The sequence below is a fragment of the Leopardus geoffroyi genome, chromosome A1 (genome assembly GCF_018350155.1).
Source record: "Leopardus geoffroyi isolate Oge1 chromosome A1, O.geoffroyi_Oge1_pat1.0, whole genome shotgun sequence".
Classification (NCBI taxonomy): Eukaryota; Metazoa; Chordata; class Mammalia; order Carnivora; family Felidae; genus Leopardus; species Leopardus geoffroyi.
In genome coordinates this window covers 228,359,062-228,380,409 of record NC_059326.1, presented here as the reverse complement: position 1 = coordinate 228,380,409, position 21,348 = coordinate 228,359,062, and the positions used below count along the sequence as shown (strand labels likewise).

The window sequence follows — 21,348 nt, the reverse complement described above, 5'->3', positions numbered from 1 at the left end:
GATTTAAACGTGTTGCCCGGAGCAACACAGCTTGACCACCCCCTTACCTGTCATGGCTTTCATCAAGGTGTGGATACAAGTGGTCTTCCCCGCTCCACTGGGCCCCAGGGTCATCATTCCGTGTCGCACTCTCTGTGTCTCAAACAGCTGGATAACTTTCAGTTTCCAAGGAGGATGGTTAATTAAACCAGCTTCTTCAACCTGAAAACATAAACGAAGCCCCACATTGGGCCACAATGACAGCAATCTGGACCTTCCACTGCGCTCAAACTAAGCACAGACATTGAGGAGGGGGATAGAGGAAAGATAGTTACTATTTAATGGGGAAGGAGTTTCAGTTCGGGGAGGTGAAAAAAGTGCTGAACATGGGTGGTGATGATGTTTTGCACAATAATGTGAAATGTACTTAATGCCACTTAACAGTATACTTAAAAATGATTAAAATGCTAAATTTTAAATTATATATTTTACCACAATGAAAAATATATTGCTGGGGTGCCTGGCAGGCCCAGTCAGTGGAGCATGTGACTTTTTATCTCAGGGTTATGAGTTTGAGCCCCATGTGTGGCATGGAGTTTATTTTTTTTTTTAATTTTTTTTTCAACGTTTATTCATTTTTGGGACAGAGAGAGACAGAGCATGAACGGGGGAGGGTCAGAGAGAGAGAGAGAGGGAGACACAGAATCGGAAACAGGCTCCAGGCTCTGAGCCATCATGAGCCATCAGCCCAGAGCCTGACGCGGGGCTCAAACTCACGGACCGTGAGATCGAGACCTGGCTGAAGTCGGACGCTTAACCGACTGCGCCACCCAGGCGCCCCATGGAGTTTATTTAAAATAAAAAATTTTTATATATATGGCATAAAATATATATATATATATATGTGTATATATATATATATATACATATATATACACACGCAATTGCATATATATACGCAAAGACCATAGGTTGAATATTCAAAATGTTATCCCAAGGCAATAAGAAACCTCTGCATTTGCCTTTGGGAATTGAATACATTAATATTAATACATCCTTGAATATATGTCTTAGGAGCAACTTAAGAATAAAGACTCATGTATCAAAATGTATTTTAAATGTTTAATTTAAAAGGTGATATTTAATAACTGGAAAACTTGGTAGCACACCAAGTTGACTGAAATTCCATCTAAAACTCAAACTGTCTATAAATCTACTGAGTTTTTATCTGTCAAACACACACATGAAAGTTATTCTGCCAAACACTAGTCTAAGTTCAATATTCATAACAACACTACAAGATTAGTACTGTCACTATCTTTCTTTTACAGAGAAGGAAACTGAGGCACAGAGAAGCCAAGCAACTTACCCAAGATTATTACTTGTAAAGTTACAGAGTGGGAATCCGAACCCAAGAAACTAAGCTCCATGGTCCATGCTCTTAACCATCATGCTACGCTTAACCCCACTATAAATGATGTTTTTATTTTTATTTAAATAGTTGTTGGGTAATAATCACATGTCATTTCATGCTATGTGTATGCTCTTCAGATTTTTCATATGCTACAAATTATGCTAACGTTAGTCACCTTATAAATTACTTTATACTAAGCTTTTTAGACAATTAATTCAGCCATAGGATGATAATTCATTTGCAAAATGAATTATCACTCTTACCTGATCAGATTAAGATTTTTGTATCTTGATTTTTAAAAGGAAAATATCCATTAAGTACTACCGTATTTGATTTTTGTTAACAAATATCTTAAACAAATTGAAATGTACTTTATAAATGTGAGCCAATCACTATTTGTATAAAACTTTTCTTCCCCCAAACTCTTCTTTGCAGGAAAGTAAACTGTGGCACAAGGTTTACATGACTCGTCTTCATTCCTAGGAAAACTAGAAAAACGTACAGCTGCACCAAGTCTCATAGGAAATCCAGACACCTAATGACTCACATAACATGGCAGATCCCCAAAGCGTGAGGAAGAAATCACAAGTGATCCTAGGCCTGGGGGAAAAGAATGACAGTTGAGGAGCCACATGAGATCACTGTGAGTGACACTTCAGGGGGGGAGTCCAGAGATCAAAGCCATGTGGAAGCACCAGGGCCACAGACAAAGCCAAGTCGAGGAAGGCTCACCAGCCAGCTGAGCCCCACTCGTCCCGCTCACTCATCATACTTCATTTCAGAATCTGGTGTGGAATGGTTTCCATCCATAGTGGGCCCACTAACATGTGGCCAACTGGATGTGCTTGTGGGACAGCAGGAGACAGTCTGGCTGGAGAAGCTCTGTCAATGGTGTGTAACAGCCTCTCCTAAAACAGTAGCCATCATCTTGGGTGTTGTTCTTGAAATCCACGGATCTGCAATACATCAGCTGCACCTGACACCCATGAAATTCAGATGAAAGAGACAGGGACAGAGCTGGATGTCCTTAGAAATACATTACCTGCCTACTAATCGCCATTTCCAGTTCAGGGTAACCTGCTTTGTCCAGAAGAATATTTGGGAAGAGATCTTCAATCAAACTCAAAAATAAGGGTTCATCTTCATCAATCTAAGAGAGAAAAGAAAGAGAAACTGGACCAACTATTTTGGCACAATCATAACAATGCACAGATAAACTGAAAATGCTGAACATACCAAATTATTTTATGATAATAAGTAAAATATCACCTTCATTGAAGTTGAAGAATATTTTCCTCATGTTTCCCATAAATTAAAAATTATTTTAGAAAAGAAAGAGGGAGGAAAAGGGAGGAAGAAGATAACAAAATGAAGGAAGGAGATGAAAGAAAAGAAAATAGTGCCCATATGACAACCTCTCCATAAAATAATAATCCGTTCAGGGAATTACCACATAACCTACAATTTCTAATTGAAATTTTAAAAATAATAATTGAAATAAGAGATAGTAACAAATTCATGAATTGGAATTTGCTCCACCCTTTTATTTTGAAATAAAATATACCATCTGTCACCCTGTACATGGATTCACTGACACTGAACAATTGATTTTCAGTCTCACCTATGAAATGAGAGAGTGTGAAATTACACACTTGTTAAATTTACATATAACTTCCTGCTGGGTTCTACAGACTTTAAAGAAGGTGAGATTTTAGCTCTAAAACCCAAAAGTATTTCAAGGTATTTGGAAACTTAACATGTGGATTTTTAAAAATCCATTTGAATTCTATCAAAAGAGGCACATGTTAGACTAGATATGAGTTACCACAAAAGCCACGTCTGAAAAAGTCTAAAGTTAGGCTCTCCAGCACTTTGGCTGATTATTAAGCATTTTAAATGAGTATTTTTTTTTCAACATTTATTTATTTTTGGGACAGAGAGAGACAGAGCATGAACGGGGGAGGGGCAGAGAGAGAGGGAGACACAGAATCGGAAACAGGCTCCAGGCTCTGAGCCATCAGCTCAGAGCCCGACGCGGGGCTCGAACTCACGGACCGCGAGATCGTGACCTGGCTGAAGTCGGACGCTTAACCGACTGCGCCACCCAGGCGCCCCTTAAATGAGTATTTTAAATAAATATTTCTAAATCTCATTTGTGCCTAGTTAGCTGAACTGATATCTAAGTTGGTGGAACATTTCCATCTGTGAATCTTACTAGTTTAGAAAGATTCATGTCTCGCAGAACACGCATGACGATTGTTGATTCCGTATCTGTGGGGTTGGCTCTTTTTGCAGCTCCCAGCGTTCGCAGAACTGACAGAATGTTCCGCAGACCAAAATCATAATGTACCTGAAGAATGTGAGGTACAGCGGGCTTATTTTCAATATTAACTTGCGCATGAAAACGATACAAACTTGACAAAAGACCTCTTCACAATAACGAATAAATGCTAATTTTCCTTTAGAAAAAAATTGTAGTTAGTGAAGCAATAAATTTTTATCAGTATGTATTTTTAGAGCAAACTGAGAATATCCAAAAGAGTTCTCTCATGGACAATCACTAATTTAAGCCCTTAGATCAGAGCTAATAAATATATCTTGACAGGGAGAAAGGAATAAATTTCCTCTTAGAGTATACACGTCTCCCTGAGCCTCTTCTTAATCAGTCATCCATAGGAAAATGTCCTCATATCTCTAAAGCTAAAACTCTGAACCAGGAATGTGCGTATATATACATACACACACACACTGATAGGCAAAAAGACAGAGGTTTTAAGAAGGAAGAAAAGTAGTCCTATTCTAGGATTACCTAGAGCGGGGAAAAATAAGGACAAACCAGAAAGCCAAGCCCCAGGTTTGTTATTCCCTTGATATATAACTGTAAAAGCTCAAATCATAACAAATTTTATCACCTATAAAGTGAATAATTAAAAACTGATTATCTAACCACTATGGAAAACAGTATGCCAGTTGCTCAAAAAATTGAAAATAGAACCACCATAGGATCCAGAAACCCCTCTTTTGAGTATATATCCAAATAATTGAAAGCAGGATCTCAAAGAGGCAGTTGCACACCCATAATGACAGCAACAGTATTCACAACAGCCAAGAGACAGAAGCAACCCAAATGCCCACCTTCAGATGAACAGGAAAATGAAAATGCGGCATCCTTTCTTCAGTCATAAAAAGGAAGCAAATCCTGCCATATCCTACACCACGGGTAAACCGAGAGGACATTATGCTAAGCAAAATAAGCCAGTCAAAAAAGACAAATGCTTACAATCCCATTTACATGAGGTATCTAAAGTAGGAAGATGCATGAAAACAACAAGTAGGCTGTTGGTCACCAGGGGCTGAGAGAGCAGCAAGAGAAGAATTTCTATTTAATGGGTACAGAGTTTTGCAAGGTGAGAACGTTATGGAGATCAGTTTCATAGCATTGTAAGTATCCTGAATACTACTGAACCGTACATTTACGAACGGTGAAGATGGCAAATTTAATGTTATATATGCTTTACCACATAGAAAAAAAAAAACAATTAGGGGCTAAGGTAACTGGGAGCAGTACGCCTCACTTCAGACAAATCATTTGGAGGATGGAGCACATAAAAATATTTGGACTGAGTTCCCGCCTTCAAGGAGTTTAAATTCTAATAGAGGTAAAAAGGTAAAAATGTGAGCAAACTCGCTAAAAAGTGACCATGACTTGAAAGTGCTGATGTGTGGAACTAATTAAGGAAAATTTCTCAGAGCTGGACTCAGTTAAATCTGTGGGCATGAAGTGAGATTCATAGAATGTTCACCCAGAGATCAGCACGGGGCCAACTGTTTTGGGCACGTTGGCTCATTTCATGACAACGACCTGTGAGCAGGGCTGTGGGCATGAAGAAAAGTAGAAACGAAATAGTAGAGAAGAAAGAGACAGGAGTCAGTGATGTGGGAGTTTTCTACACGCAAGAAACGCATGGAAAATATTTCTTTGACAGAAGAAAAAAGGAGAATGGGTGAGTAAAGGCTTCAATAAGCAGAAGAAACAAAGAGCATTTTCAGTGGGAAAGTAATTTAATTGAGCTTGGGGGTATAAAAAAATAATCTAGAGTCAAAGAAGTTTGGAATGGAGACTAGAGTAGAAAGGAACCAAAGTATTGTATATGTTAAGAGATTTTATTTGTGTTACAGTTTTATGTTTATTGCAGTGTATTACTATTTAGTGTATTCTTTCAGTAATTTTTATTTATATGTCCCGGAAATTTGTGGCATGATCCCCACCTCCTGGTGTCTGTGTCCCTGTATAATCTTTTCCCTTTGAGTGTGGTAGGAGCTAGGCTTGTTTTAACCAATATAATACAGCAAGGATGACTGGCCATACGTGATTTGTGTGTATGTGTTCATGTGGTCACATTACATAAATGTGTGATGGTTAATTTTATGTGTCAGTTTGACTGGGTCACAAGATGCCCAGAGAGCTGATTAACGCTATTTGTGGGTGTGTCTCCAAAGAAGTTTCTGGAAGAGATTAGCACTTGAACTGGTGGACTGAGTAAAGAAGATGGCCCTCCCCCATGTAAGAGTGCACCATTCAAGTGCTGAGGACCCCAGTAGAACAAAAAGGTGGAGAAAGGATGGATTTGCTTGCTCTGCCCTACTGCCAGGCTGGGATATCAACCACTGCTGTCCTCAATGCTCCTAGTTGTCTGGCCTTCAGACTTGGACTAGAATCTATACCATCAACCCTTCAAACTACACCATCAGCTGGTCTCCAGCTTACACACAACAGATCATGGAACTGTGGAACTGTGGAACTGTGGAACTTCTCTACCTCCATAACTGTGAGCCAATACCTTATAATAAATTTCCTTACAGGTATATACACATATATCCTATTGGTTCTGTTTCTCTAGAGAATCCTCATACAAGACCATAGCACTCATCTTGCCAGAACCTTTTTCCCCTACTGACTTTGAGAAGGCAAGTGGCCGTGTTGGGGGATCCCATGTGGCAAAGAATGGCATTCAGCCTGCAGGAACTGAGGTGGCCTTCTCCAGCTGACAGCCAGCAAGAAACAGAATCCCTCAGTCTTTCAACCTCAAGTAACAGAATTCTGCCAACAACCTGAGTGAGCTTAGAAGTAAATCCTTCTCCAAACAGGGAGCCAAGACCTTGTTACCCTCTAAGTAGAGGATCCAGCCAGACTTGACTGACGCCTTGTTACCCTCTAAGTAGAGGATCCAGCCAAGATGTACCAGGACTCCTGACCTACAGAAACCATGAAATCATAAATTGTGTATTGTTTTAAACCAGTAAGTTGGTGGAGCCGTTGTCACACAGCAACAGATAACACAAAACTAACACAAAAGTAATACATGATTAATCTCATGCCTCTTAACTGCAAAGCTGCATGATGTCAGAACCTGCTATGCTAAACAGTACAGAAAACTTAGCAAAGAAGTTACCATAGATAAAACAGACAATTGGCAAAGCTTGGCCCAATATGTGGAAGATATTAGAAGTAAGAGGAGTAAATGATTGAGAGGTTCCTGAAAACCATGAGGACGCACAACACATATTATGATTAATGTACAGGTGGGATAAAGAGCAGGTATTAATATTTATAATTCTTTGGCTCTTAAATCAGTTCAGATAGTACTCATCTCATTTTTATGCTGTAAATATTAATTTACTTAAATGTACTTCAGGAAACTACGCATATAAAATTGATTTCATAACGATACAACTTTGTACTTTGTATCCGTAAGGTAATCTGTCAACAACCCCAGTCTACAATTTTTCGAAATGAGCAAATCTCACTGAATACAAAAACTAAGTATGCATAAGTCCAGAGAGACTTTCAGAATATCACACCTGCTTAGAAAGCTGCTCCTCACACAGCTTGTAGAGAGTGTAAAACTTCCTGGCCAAAACGACGTTGTCAATGAAGCCGCAACTAGCCAACTTCACCCTGATGATAATCTGTCGGTCGGGCACCATCATGGCCACGGAGCGGAAGTTAATCTTCAAGTTTTCAGGAAGCTCCTGCCGTCCAGCATAGCCAGGATTCTGTACAGAAAATAAGACCCACAGATGAATGACACAGTCATGGGGCGACACACACACATTAGCACGGCACTAAAAGATTCATTATGTCCACACAACAAATCTGGACTGACAACCGAAGAACTCATTTACATATCTCACTCTCCTTTTAACTGGACAGACTACATCACAAGTTATTAACATGAGCTTTGTTTAACACCGAAGGCCTTCACACAGGGGTTAAAATTACTGTTGCAATTTCCATTCATGAAAAATAAGTGACCTAAGACGAGGGAAATGCACAAAAGCTGTGAGATGAAGGCTGAAATTCAGCAGCTCTTCTTGCGGTTCCTTACCATGGTCAGGAAAAGTCCAAATTCGGGGTTCATAGTCACATTATCTCCATCGGTAAAAATAAAAGACTTTTTGCGCTCCTTTTTACATGTCAGAATAATGGAAATTTGCTGGGCTGCCACTGACAGAACTGGTAAATCGATACGGTTAAATTCATCAAAACAACCCCAGGATCCAGACTGTGCTAATCCTTCGAAGGGAAATTAAATAGAAAATCCAATTAGTATATAATTTCGGAAAGCCAAGGAAAAAAGCATTTTGCAGCTGCCAAGACAAGCCAGAGATAAGTCTGTTCAAAAATAAACTTGAACAAATAGATTATGCATAAAGTGCCCCCGAAATAACTCACAATATGGCGCTCTATCTGTAAACAGCCAACCTGCAAGGATAAAGGAACATTACAATGGCAAGTGATGTTGACATTTGATCCACACAAGAGTGGTTAAGATTTGGATTTTCCAAAAAGTTGTACAAAGTTGAAAAATGACACTGAAATACAGCCAGTTGTTGAAAAATAAATCTTTTTTTTAACGTTTATTTATTATTGAAAGAGAGACACAAAGCATGAGCAGGGGAGGGGCAGAGAGAGGGGGAGACACAGCATCCAAAGCGGGTTCCAGGCTCTGAGCTGTCAGCACAGAGCCCAATGCGGGGCTCGAACTCACAGACCGCAAGATCATGACCTGAGCCGAAGTTGGATGCTTTACCGACTGAGCCACGCAGATGCCCCCCAAAACAAATCTTAACCAGATAGTCTACCTTAGCTTTAAATTTCTCATCAAATAAAAAAATATAACCCTCACCTTTAAAAATCCGTCCAAGTCCTCGGAAATCCATCTGGTCGGAACAATTGAAAACCACGACGTACTTCCCGAGACATCGACCCATATCTTTCGTAGTTTCTGTTTTCCCTGTTCCTGCAGGTCCAGTGGGAGCTCCTCCCATGCTCATTCCCAGAGCTTGAGCCAACGTGATATAACACCTGGAGGAATAGAGACATCACTAGAACCATGCCCCCCGGCACCTAGATGACACTTCTGGGACATCACAGTAAAATGAACTGCGCACAAGACTTAAAAATGGAAAATTTAAGCCACTGTCCCTATATAGCATTTCCAAAACTGCACCCTAATATACACTTTCCTTATGGATATTTGTTAAGGAAAAAGGAGGGGCTGGCCTATGGTTAACTCAGTTTGAAAACTCTTAAAAAGTTTCAACAGGCTTTCTCATGACAACGTACAGCGTGAGATGCTCCAAGTGTGAAAAAATAGTACACAGCATTTCCAAAACTTACTTGGCAACGTTTTTCACAGAAATTTACCAACATCTAGAGAATAGTGTTCTATGAAACAGATTGGGAACCATTAGATCAATTCCCTTCTGGGAATCTAAGAGTCAATAATTTGATGTACTTGGGTACAAATGATCACATGAGACAAATCACACATTGCTAAATAATCATATCTTCAATCTATTTCTGGGAGTGCCTACTGTACCTTGCACATACCTTCTATTATCTCTTATCACATGATATTAACAAATAAAAGACTCTGATGAGGAAATACAAGAGTGCCTGGGAAGGAAAAAACTACCCTGATAACTCACTGATGAATCACTCAATTCTCCAGCATCACCCAGTGCTGTCAAAGTGATGAATCTAGAAAGTGATGAAGTTGAGGGCTTTCCTACAGCGAACTCTATAAAGCATTCATCTGGACGTGAAAAAAATTTCAAAGGAAATAAAGTGATAGTCCAATGTGAAAGGTGGGAATAAACAGCAAGCACACCAACCAGAGGTCCTCCAGAGTCTGTATTTCATTGGAAGTGGGTTCCTAAAAAGGCAAGTAAATGACTTAGCCTTAGCAAGTAAATTACTTAGCAAGTAAATATGGAGCCTGGAAATGGAGAAGACAATACAGGAGGACGCCCAAGCTCACTTTGATTTTGCCTTTTAATTCAAAGTTTTATTTCCCGCCTTGCACTTTCATCATCTGTTGCGGAGCAGTCTCTAAAAATAGTTAACACGTTGAGCTCCACCTACATTATCTCGCTTAAGCCCAGAGAATCCTGCAGGGAAGCTACAGTTGTTTTTCCCACTTTACAGATCAGGAGAAAGGCTCACAGAGATGGAATTACTTCTCTCGAGATCGTGGTAGCACAGCCGAGATCCGAGCCTACCTGTCTGGCGGCAAGGCCTCAGCTGGACGGCTCGAGAACACGTCCACCCCGCCAGGGTAAGAAATAAATCTCCGGGAGCTCTGACCCCCAGCGACTCTGTCTTGCAAACCCTCTTTATAACTGGGACCATTTGGGTGTATATTTGAACTGAAGCAGTAGTAAGTTGTTAGGTTGCCTAAAAGAAGTCATCCTATTCGTGCGGAAAATGAGCAGGCAAGCCAGGCGCTTTATCCCTTACTTCCTCTGGGGGGTGGGGTTTCTGTCCATCTGCTAGGCTGGCACCCGGGCTCTTCGAGGCCCTGCCTTTCAGAGTCAAGCGTGCATCTGCCAGAAAATCTTCATGTCCATGTTTACTTGACCATCCCGAGTATTCTACACGCATGTGTACCTCTCTCCCTCCCTTTCCTGCTTTCCTTTCCAGTCTCTTTGCTGATTTCAAAAGTGTCATCATTCAGGAACACAATTTGGACTCTGATGTGATCTAGGGGCCTGCTCCACAGTTTTCCTCTCTCCGCTAGGCTGCCGTAAAATCTCTGTTCTCAGGAGCCGGGTCTAGTTCACATTTGTACTTCCAAATACTTGCCTAAACCCTGGCACCTAGTACTCTATGAACATTTGCTAAACAAATGGCTTGTGCCCGTCCAGCCATACGCTCCTATCTGGTTCCTCCTATTCCAACAGCTACTGGAGTTAAAGATGCAGAACGTGGGGTGTCTGGCTGGCTCAGGAGGCAGAGCATGAGACTCTTAATCTCAGAGTCGTGAGTTCAAGCCCCAAGTTGGGCATGTAGCCTACTTAAGAAATAATAAAATAAAAATAAAATATGATTCCTTTCTATCACACCAAGAGTTTGAGAGAGAGAGAGAGAGAGACAGAGAGAGAGATGCAGAATGTGACCACCATGCTAAACCAGCAATGACCAACCCCATGACCTGGGTCTCATTATGGTATGCAATTTAAGCAAATCTGTCACCAACATTCATAGCACCCTACATGCACTTCATCACATATAAACCAGTAGTGCTTTTGGTTCCTATTCTTAAACAGTATTGGTTGCAAAACGCTGGGAAATTTCCCAATGCAATTATGGTCCACACATCAAGAACATATTTTTCTTTGTTTCTTTTCTTGGGGGGTTTAGTTATAGACTCTGATTATAGGACGTACTGAGAGGCACCTGGGTGGCTCAGTCAGTTAAGCATCTGACTCTTGATTTCAGCTCAGATCATGATCTCATGGTCATGAGCTCGAGCCTTGCATAGGGCTCTGCACTGGGCATGGAGCCTACTTAAGATTAAGATTCTCTCTTTTCTCCCCCCTCTGCCCACCCCACTGGTACTCTCTCACTCTCATGCTCTCTCTCTCTTTCTCTCTCTCTCTCAAAAAAAAAAAAAAAAAAAGGAAACATTGATAAAGAATGTGTTATTGATGATTGCGAATAACCATAGTCACAGCAACAATAATAATGAGTAACATTTACTGAGTGCCAGGCCCTCATTACCTACATCTGTCACCTCTAGTCCACACAGTGATTCCAAAAGGAGGGAATCAGAGAGTTTAGGTGTCCGGGCCAAGACGATGCAGCTATTAAGGGCAGAGTCCAGTGGTCAACACACAAGTATGATTCACAGAAGCTGTGAGAATACTTCAGAGAAAGGCACATGTTTTTCTGTTTAGACCCGTGTACATTTCTTATCAAACAGATGAGAAACTTTTATAAGCCTTTGATTCCTGCTGCCCTCTGCCTGAGTGTCAGTGTAGTAAGAATGATTCCTGTCTTCTCTGCTTGTGCCCAGAGTGGAAGGAGGGAACGGCCATGAAAAAACACCACGAGCTTTCAGAGAAAGGCACTATATGTTTTTAGTAAATTAGAATAACTATTTTATCATCTGGAACAATGGCAACTCCATCCATGTGATGTTGAGCTTCCCAGAGACTACAGCCACCAACGTTGTTGACTTTCCACGGGGCAGTCAGCAAAAGACTGATGAGATATCAATGCCTCTGCCCTTTGATTTTTGTAAGGATTAACTTTAGTGAGGAATCCTTCGGGAAAAGGGCAGGAATGCTTACAGTGGAATCCCAGTGACCGGCAAAAAAAAAAAAAAAAAATAGGTAACTCACTTCTCCCATAATCAAGAGAGTTAAAGAAAAATAAGCAAATGAACATTGAGGGGGACACAGGCTGAAACAAACCCTGGAATCACTTCCACTTCTATATTTAACAGACACCTGCTGTGTTTCTAAAGTTCTCAAGTTCTCTGGGGTGCGTGGGTGGCTTAGTCGGTTAAACATCCAACTTTGGCTCATGTCATGATCTCACCATTTGTGAGTTCGAGCCCCATGTCAGGCTCTGTGCTAATAGCTCAGAGCCTGGAGCCTGCTTTGGATTGTGTGTGTGTGTGTGTGTGTGTGTGTGTGGGTGTGTCTGCCCCTCCCCTGCTCGCATGGGTCCTCTCTCTCTCTCTCTCAAAAATAAACATTTAAAAAAAATTTAAAGTTCTCGAGTTTTTTTGATACAGAAAGACGTACAAGACAATGAATATAGTGAAAGAATTAAGATGCAGAGAAGTTTGTAGAATCCAATACCTATATGTAAAAATTAAAAAGAATTTTGACATACTAGCATTTGAAATTTCTAGAAGAGGAAATAAACTGTTAAGTGTTAAAAAAAAAAAAGAAGAAAAAAATTTACTCTCACACTTTCAACTTTATGTCCTTTTGTACTATTTAAATTTTTCATCACAAAGATGTGCCTCTGAAAATAAACATTTCGTTCATTCATTCTGGAAATGCTTATTTAGCACCTATAATGTGACGGCACTCTTGTAGGGGCAGTAAACAAGTCACAGGAAGTCCATGCCAGCTCTTTAGCTGACATCTTAAAGGAAGGTAACAAGTTATTCCAAAATAGGAAACAGAAACAATGAAGTTGGTCAGGAGGGCTAGGGGAATGTGGGGGTCTCTGCTTCTTGTGGCGGGTCTGAAGTGCCCTCTGAGGTGACATTCGAACAGAGCCCTGAAGGTGAGGGAGCAAGCCATGCCAGTACTGAAGGGAAAAAGAGTTCCAGGTCAAGGGGACAGTAAGGGCAAGGGCCCCGAAGCAAGAGTGTGCTGTTCTAGAACAGCTAACGAGCAAGTGGCCGGAGCTGAATGAGAAAGAAGAAACAGAAGACTAGCTGGGGCTACATCATGCCATGCCACATAAGGTCACTTTATTTTGGGTGAGATAGAAACACAGTGCAGGGAGGGGCGCCTGGGTGGCGCAGTCGGTTAAGCGTCCGACTTCAGCCAGGTCACGATCTCGCGGTCTGTGAGTTTGAGCCCCGCGTCAGGCTCTGGGCTGATGGCTCAGAGCCTGGAGCCTGTTTCCGATTCTGTGTCTCCCTCTCTCTGCCCCTCCCCCATTCATGCTCTGTCTCTCTCTGTCTCAAAAATAAATAAACGTTAAAAAAAAATTTTTTTTTAATTAAAAAAAAAAAAGACAGTGCAGGGACTGAGGCAAAGAGATGACAGAATAGGACTTCCAGTGTCTGAATTGAGAACAGACCACAGCGGGGGGCAGGGGGCGCAGGGCAATGGCAAGAGCAGAGAGACCAGTCAAAATACCATTGTGAGAATCCACGGTAGAGATTATGGTGGTTTGGAGCAGCATGGTAACAGCAAATGGGTGAAAAGTGGTCACATCCCAGGTGAATTCTGGGAATGGTGCTGAGCAAACTTGATGACAGAGGGGGGGATAATAAAGCAAGAGAAAAAGGAAGGTATCAGAGATGCTCCAGGCATTTTGGCTTGAGCGACCCAAGGACGGAACCGCCATTTGCTAAGATGAGGAAGACTAAGGAGGGTGCGTCTGTGGGGGACGATCAAAGCTGTTAACTGTGAATTCCAGGCAAGGATCTGAGTGGACACATTGGGCAGGTACGTGGATAGATGTGTCTGGAGCTCAGGGGAGAAGCCCGGGCCTGGTGCAGACTGGGGAGTCCACATCTGGATGACACTCGCAGCCACAGGAGATCACCTGAGCAGCGAGCGTAGACGGACAAGACTCCCAGCACATCCTGGGCTTAAACTGGGAAGGTAAAGGGGAAGCAGAACAAGGGTACGAAGGGCCAACTGGAACAGTACAGAGCCAGGACAGTGTGGTGTCTTGGAAGCTGTGTGACGACAGTGGGTCACAAAGGACAGAGTGCTCAGCTGTGCACACTGGCGCTCCCTCACGGGTCAGGAAAGACAAGAACAAGAAATGACTAGCGCACGGAGCAACAGAAAACGTCTGCATGGTAGCTTCCAGAGAAGGCAGACAGTATGAGCGGCAGCTACACCCCAAAGAGATCCACATTCGAATCCCCAGAACCTGTGAACAGGTTGCCTCGAGTGACTAACGGGACCTTGCAGCTATGATGTCAAAGGTCTTGCGATGACCCGGGATCACCTGTCGGGACCAATCTAATCTCACGAGTCCTTCAGAGGAGAGAAGGGAGGCAGAAGACCGGGTCAGACGTGGGACTGAAGACAGAGGAGAGTCGATGCCTGAAAGGGTCTCAACCCACCGCTGCCGGCTGTGAAGATGAACCAAGAAAAAGTACAGCCTCCCAAAGCGGGGAACGGCCTTCAGCCGACAGTCAGCAAGAAAACCCGGCCTCGCGTCCTCCACGGCCAAGAAACGAATCCTGCCAACGGCCTGCAGGCACGGGAAGGGGCTTCGCCCTTACAGGCTCCAGGAGGGAGTCAGCCACGCTGACGAGTGTCAGACCTCTGACACACAGACTGTAAAATCATTAATTTGGGTTGTTTAACCTTCTAAGTCTGTGGGGACCCGTCACGGGATCAGTAAGAAACTAACGCAGAGAGCCCAACTGGAGTGAATTCCACATAAAAGAGGTGAAAGACAAATGGGTGCTTCCAAGGAGTTGTGATGAGAGCACAGGCGTGGGAAGAAACGCCGAGGCGTCACAGGAGGATTTTCTTTCCGGTAGCAATGACAGCATATTTGCAAGTTGATGAGAAGGACCCCGCCGGAAGTGCAAACTGATGCTGTCCCAGAGAGGAAATCACTGGCGGTGGGGATGTTGGCTTTGGATGGCCGCGCAGACCATCCGTCCAGAGAACCGACTGCCCAAGAGCAGGTGCCCTGGATAGCCGAGGCGTGAGTGGGGACCGAGGGCGCGGCCCCTCCTGTGACGGCATCTTCCCCACAGGACAGGACAGGAGAGGCGGTCTTCACTAGGGAGGGAGGGGGTGCTGGGAGCCTAAGAAGACAGTAGGTGTGAAATCACTGCCGGAGCCACAAGCGTCTCAAGGAACTGGTCACGTTTTGTGATTATCTGCCTCTGTGCTTCAAAACAAAGAGAAACACTCCAAAAGGACACCCAAGAGCATCCAGTATAAGTCACCTCCAATCCAGGCATAAGAAGGAATCGAAAGACAATGAAGAGGAGGAGAGTGACAATAAAGTCTCTCTGTTGAAGGTCAGCATTTCATTTAGCATCCGGAATGAGCAGAGAGAACAATCAAGCAGCATGTGAGTAACATGCTTGTGTCAAACTTCTGTGTTTGTGTGACGATATTTTTTTTTAATTTTAAAATATCTTTTTTAAATGTTTATTTATTTTTGAGACAGAGAGAGACAGAGCATGAATGGGGGAGGGTCAGAGAGAGAGAGGGAGACGCAGAATCGGAAACAGGCTCCAGGCTCTGTCAGCATAGAGCCCGACGCGGGGCTTGAACTCACGGAGAGCAAGATCATGACCTGAGCCGAAGTCAGACGCTTAACTGACTGAGCCACCCAGGTGTCCCTTCTTTTCTTTTTTTTTTTAATATTTATTTATTTTTGAGAGAGAGAGAGAGAAAGAAAGAGAGACAGAGTGCAAGTGGGGGGAAGGGCACAGAGAATCGGAGACAGAATCTGAATCGGGCTCCAGGCTCCAAGCTGTCAGCACAGAGCCCGATGCCAGTCTCGAATTTACAAACCGTGAGATCATGACCTGGGCCAAAGTTGGACGCTTAACTGACTGAGCCACCCAGGGGCCCCTGGTGTGACAGTATTTGTCATCTAATAGCCCAGAAGTTCATTCCATGAAAATAAATGATATTCACCATCAGCTTCTACTGAGGCCAAATACTGCTTTTAACACTCAGCCATTTTGTCCAAAATAAGTAGGCAGCACATCCCTGAACAGAGCACATATGCAATTAGTTGATGCCACAGAGTTCAAAGTGGACTAAGTGAATTACAGAATATGAGTTGCAGAACGACTCTTGGAGACAGACTGGCTCATCTTACAGATGAGGAAACTGAGTCTAGGGAAAGAGCAAGGCGCCTCTGGCTAACAGAGTTGCTACGTAACAGACAGAGGACAACAGAGAACTCCAGGTGTCCTGGCCAATGTCCTCCCCATCACTTTCCACCTGTATTGATACTCAATTTCTTTCCTGCTAGGAAACCATCTTAATCATCTCTAATAACAGCAGGTGCCACCATCCCCAGTGCAACCCTCAAGGCCAACTGTGATTTGCACCTATTGACACGGCAGTTAATTCCTTTTCTTGCCCTGCTGATGTCCACTGAGGTCGTTTAAACTTAGCCTCCCTAAGACTGAAGGCAAAGGAAGCAAAGTGTTTCGGTCACAAAAACCCAAATCCCATGCAAAGACCCATGTGTAAAGCTAAAGATACCGTATTTCAAAGACTTTGGTATAAAAGAGCCTATAAACCCTAAAGAGACATGAGGCAGAAATCTCCTGAGTGATTTAGGAGGATAAAAATGTAGGGGAGTGGGTGGAGGGAAAGAGGTTGTGGGATCACAGAACCTTCCATCACCTGTCTGTGAGTGGAGTTATAACAAGCCTGTCAGTGCAGCCTAAAAATTCATTCTGGTATATGAAAGCCACATCCGTGATATGGATCATCATCTTGTCGGAATCTTCGTTAAAATAAAATCTGCACTGTTTCAGCCACTCGAAGTCTGTAGGGCTCTTGATATGCATGTGGCACTGAAATGCAAAAGGGAGATGTTAGAGCTGAGATGAGAACCACCTATGAAATATGCACATTAGCATTCACGTAGATCATAATGGGATGTAAGACAACCCAGCTGGTTTGGAGATATCAACTACATCACCATCCAACCCATTCATTGACTGATCGGCAAAAAAGACACTTGAGAAGATACAGAAATAGGAAAATTCAAGAGGAATCCCTAGTTGTGCCCACCAATGTAAACAGCATGACACATTTTAATAGATATTCACTTCTCAAATTGCACCCTTAAATGCCCCAAACCACAGCCCTAACCATAAAGTACAACCCATGAAAAATGTTTTGGCATACAAAGACAGAATCAAACAATCTCATTAGGAAAAAGGCATCTCTTGTGATTATGACAAAGTACAATGTTGGGTTTTTTTTTGTTTTGTTTTGTTTTTTTTAATTTTTTTTTTCAACGTTTATTTATTTTTGGGACAGAGAGAGACAGAGCATGAACGGGGGAGGGGCAGAGAGAGAGGGAGACACAGAATCAGAAACAGGCTCCAGGCTCTGAGCCATCAGCCCAGAGCCCGACGCGGGGCTCGAACTCACGGACCGCAAGATCGTGACCTGGCTGAAGTCGGACGCTTAACCGACTGTGCCACCCAGGCGCCCCCACAATGTTGGGGTTTTTTAATCCATTCGTTATCCTTCCTAGGATTTGCGGCGGGCCAAAATTTCTAACATCCAAATGGCAGGTTATTGACCAGTAACGCTTTTGTCTGAATTTTGTAACCAAAATGTTAAGCCATTTTCATCATTTTTCTTGGATAAATAATAAATCTAAAATTATCCCGGGCCCTTTATTTCTCAGAGAGGCAAACAGTGTGCTTCACTATTAAGAGAGATTAGACCACAAGAGCTTCAATAAGCTGTCCTTCTCTCCGTTACATTACAACCGATCTTTTATAATCTTTTTCACATAACGGGGTGAGACACGATCCAGAAAGTTATTATGAAAATAAGGGCTTTTTGCCTCTTATCTAATGTTCTATTTTGTAGCAGAGGACAAATTTCATTTCTTTTCACATTTCCTATTTTCCATAACTACTAAACTGCCTTTGCTACTCTGTTTTCTTTTGAAAGGCAAGAATCTGCATGACCTCTGAATGTCACCAGCCATATTAGGAAAGGCCATTTGCAATCAATGACATAAAATGTAGCGAAACTTGTTAAAGATGTGACTTATCCAAAAGCCTCCAAGGAAGCATGAACCAATTCTTCTAGCAGTGTTACTTGTCATTTCCATAGCAAGAGACACAAGACCAATGAAAGCTTTTTTCAGGATGTTCCATGGCATTTTAGCTTCCAAACTGGTCACGTAAAGAATCTAAAATAAAGTCTAATCGATCAATAACATCTTAACAAGAGACCATCAAAATATGACTGAAATTTTGGTTTAAAGACTGAAAAAAAAAATCTGACCAACAAGTTCTCATCAGGAAGATGACCCTTTGCCTGAATCTAACCTTTCCTTTGAATTCATTCAAACTAATCCCAGTGGGTAAACACGGATAGGGCCCAGTGTTTGCTTTTCTATAGATGCCATAGTATTTACAAAGCATTTACCAGGTCATCAAAGATATCTCTTTGGTGCACATGGATGGTAATCAAAGTCTCATATTTAACTCGTTCCATGGAACTCAGATCCTTCGTCATGATGCCTATCAATGTATTCAACAGCTCCAGAAAAGACTGATTGGTTTTCTGCATGATTTTTTTTATCAGACTTGGCATTTCTGAGGGCTTCTTCTGAATCCCGTGTCCATATCATTTGAATTCCTAATAATCCAACCTTATGGAACCAAAAAAAGGCTTTATGAGTGTGTGTGACATATTAATGTATTTAAATAGAAATCACAATATAGTGAATGATGGTGATTATTATGCAAATGTAAGGACATCCTTGATTATTTCAACTTGATTCATTGTTTGGAAACCGATGGAAACTCTATTCATAATGTTCCCTGGCAGTTACACATATACAACCTCATGATGTGTCCACAATTTTTTCCTGGTAATTTTAAATCATTTATTGTTTAAGTCATATTTCTCCCTAGATAGATTTTAAATTACTGGAAGGGAAAGAACATGGCTTAAACCTGTTTTTCTCAAGCTAGCAGGGTTTACATGTGGTAGATACCCACAAAATCTTTATTGATCGTAATGGTTAAGAGAACATCAGTTTTTACATTTTAACACTAAAATACATTTCTCATCTTTCTGGCTAAGCATATGCTCAGTACTTTGTTATGATTTATTTACTAAAAAGATTCAGCAGGAAAAAGGAAAACCTTTTAGGTTAAAGAAAATATAAAGAAAATGTATCTATAAAACATGTGTAAGATGTTATTTATATTTATACATATGTATATAACCAAATAATCTGTAGCTGAAACCTTCAAACTTATCTATATTAAGAAATCCTTAAGAAAATCTTAATACTGGTTCAGAGTTAAATTATAGTCAGTTGTGTAGTTTACAATAGGCAATGTACGAGATCTAGCATGACTATTCTGTAAAAAATATTTTCCAATTTAATACACTGACCTGAGCAGGGAAGGAAGAAAGAAATTCAATCAGCTGGAAACCTGTTTCTTGAATATTTGCAGCTGCCTGGCGAATCACAAGATGTAATGAGGACTGAGATTCCTCCAAGAGAGAATTAAGCCAAACTTCCACGTTGCCCTCTGCCATCACAGGTTTATCCAAGTCAACCGTCTCACCCTCTCGAGAGGAGATTGACAGAATTCGATCATAGATCTACAATAGAAGCCAAAACAGAAAAGAAAAAAAAAAAGCTATATTCACATAAAGAATGAATTCCTCCACTGCCCTCTTGTCAGTGTTATCCTTCCTGAAGGAAGGTAAGCTATAGATTATAAAATAAGAGGCAAAATATGATTCAAAATCAATTTCAAGCCAAAAAAAAGTCACCCATGAAATCGAAAAGGGAATACTTTCGAACTGAGATAAATCAATTCCAAATAATCTACACCTGAAAGGCAAAAACTTACTTCCTAACAGAAATACTCAACATAAATGGGATGATCGAAACAAGTCTAGTTTCCGCCAATGAAATGGGACACTGTAAGAGCCTGTCATCCACACCACAAGCTTATCGAGTCAACATTAGCAACGACCAGGCCAATATGATCAATGCAAACGCCTTTCCAGGTAATTCCAAGTCTGTACTAATTGTCCTCTTTACAGGAGCTCCTGGTGGCACATAACGTTTTCTTTTTCTTTTTTTTTTTTTTTTAATATTGTTGTTTTTTTGTTTTTGTTTTTGTTTTGAGAGAGAGAGAGAGAGAGAGAGAGAGAGGAAGAGAGAGGCAGAGAGAGGGGGAAACAGAGGATCTGAGGGTGGGCTCTGCGCTGACAGCATGGAACTCAGTGCAGAGGTTTGAACTCACGAACCATGAGATCATGACCTCAGCTGAAGTTGGACGCTTCACCAACTGAGCCACCCAGGTGCCCCGATGTTTTCTAATTCAAATCCAGCTCCTAGTCTGGTCTTCTCACCTCAGTTTCCATGCAGCATGGCATCATGAGGATAGCATGCTATTTGCTAAAATACAGGTTCAAATGGTGCCCTGCCATTCATTGACCATGCGATGGTGGAGGACACATCTCTGAGACTAAATTTCTGGCTCATAACTAGTCATTGAAACCTACGCCTGTGCTGCTTCCCAACTCACTTCACGGGCTGCTCATAGCATACAATAAAATAAGGCAAATGATCAAGTAAGTACAAATTTGTTGCGTTCTCGTTCTTTAATAAGTGGGATACTGTTTCCTTGGGCTCCAATGTCGTACCGTATCAATGAATCCTCCTGTGTCGTAGACAGAAGTGGTCTACCAAGAAGCTAATGAGACAGAAGTTCCACCGCCTGTCACTTCCACGGGCCCTTTCCAAGTCCTGACTAGAGTTGTAGATTTATAATTTCACAGGAGTGAGGACCTACAAAAACCGGATCTGCCCCTGGCTGTAGAAATGTTATAGCAAGAGAAAACAGCAAAAAAGCGATGCTATTTATTTTAAGAAGTAATTGCTATGAGTAGCGGCTAAAAATGAGGACGTTTAATTGATTCCCACTGTGCAATGAGACCGTGAGAAGCTGCACTCTAGAACCGTTCAGTCCTAGTGCAGAAGGATGTAAGAAAAGCATCGGGAAGAACTTCCTGTGTAATTCAGTGCCTCTTTCAACCCACACATCCAGTAGGTCTACAAGAAACAATGGTTTTGACCCACTGAATCCATACTGCCTTCCCTTCCTCTCTCCCCATTCGCCTTCATCAAGGCTTTGTTGTAGCACCTCGGCCTTTTCCATCCTGACTGGGTTCCACGCCTCCTT

At 41.9% G+C, this 21,348-nt stretch overlaps 1 protein-coding gene across 1 annotated transcript in view; it reads right to left on the bottom strand.

Moving 5' to 3' along the window:
• Positions 1-21,348, bottom strand: part of DNAH5 (dynein axonemal heavy chain 5) — a 286,976-nt gene that overhangs the window by 126,244 nt on the left and 139,384 nt on the right. The window contains 10 exon segments of the mRNA XM_045441848.1: positions 48-201; positions 2,436-2,543; positions 3,609-3,743; positions 7,256-7,450; positions 7,783-7,970; positions 8,584-8,762; positions 16,784-16,956; positions 18,560-18,712; positions 18,714-18,785; positions 19,541-19,753. Of these exon segments, the coding sequence (XP_045297804.1) occupies positions 48-201; positions 2,436-2,543; positions 3,609-3,743; positions 7,256-7,450; positions 7,783-7,970; positions 8,584-8,762; positions 16,784-16,956; positions 18,560-18,712; positions 18,714-18,785; positions 19,541-19,753 (1,570 nt within the window).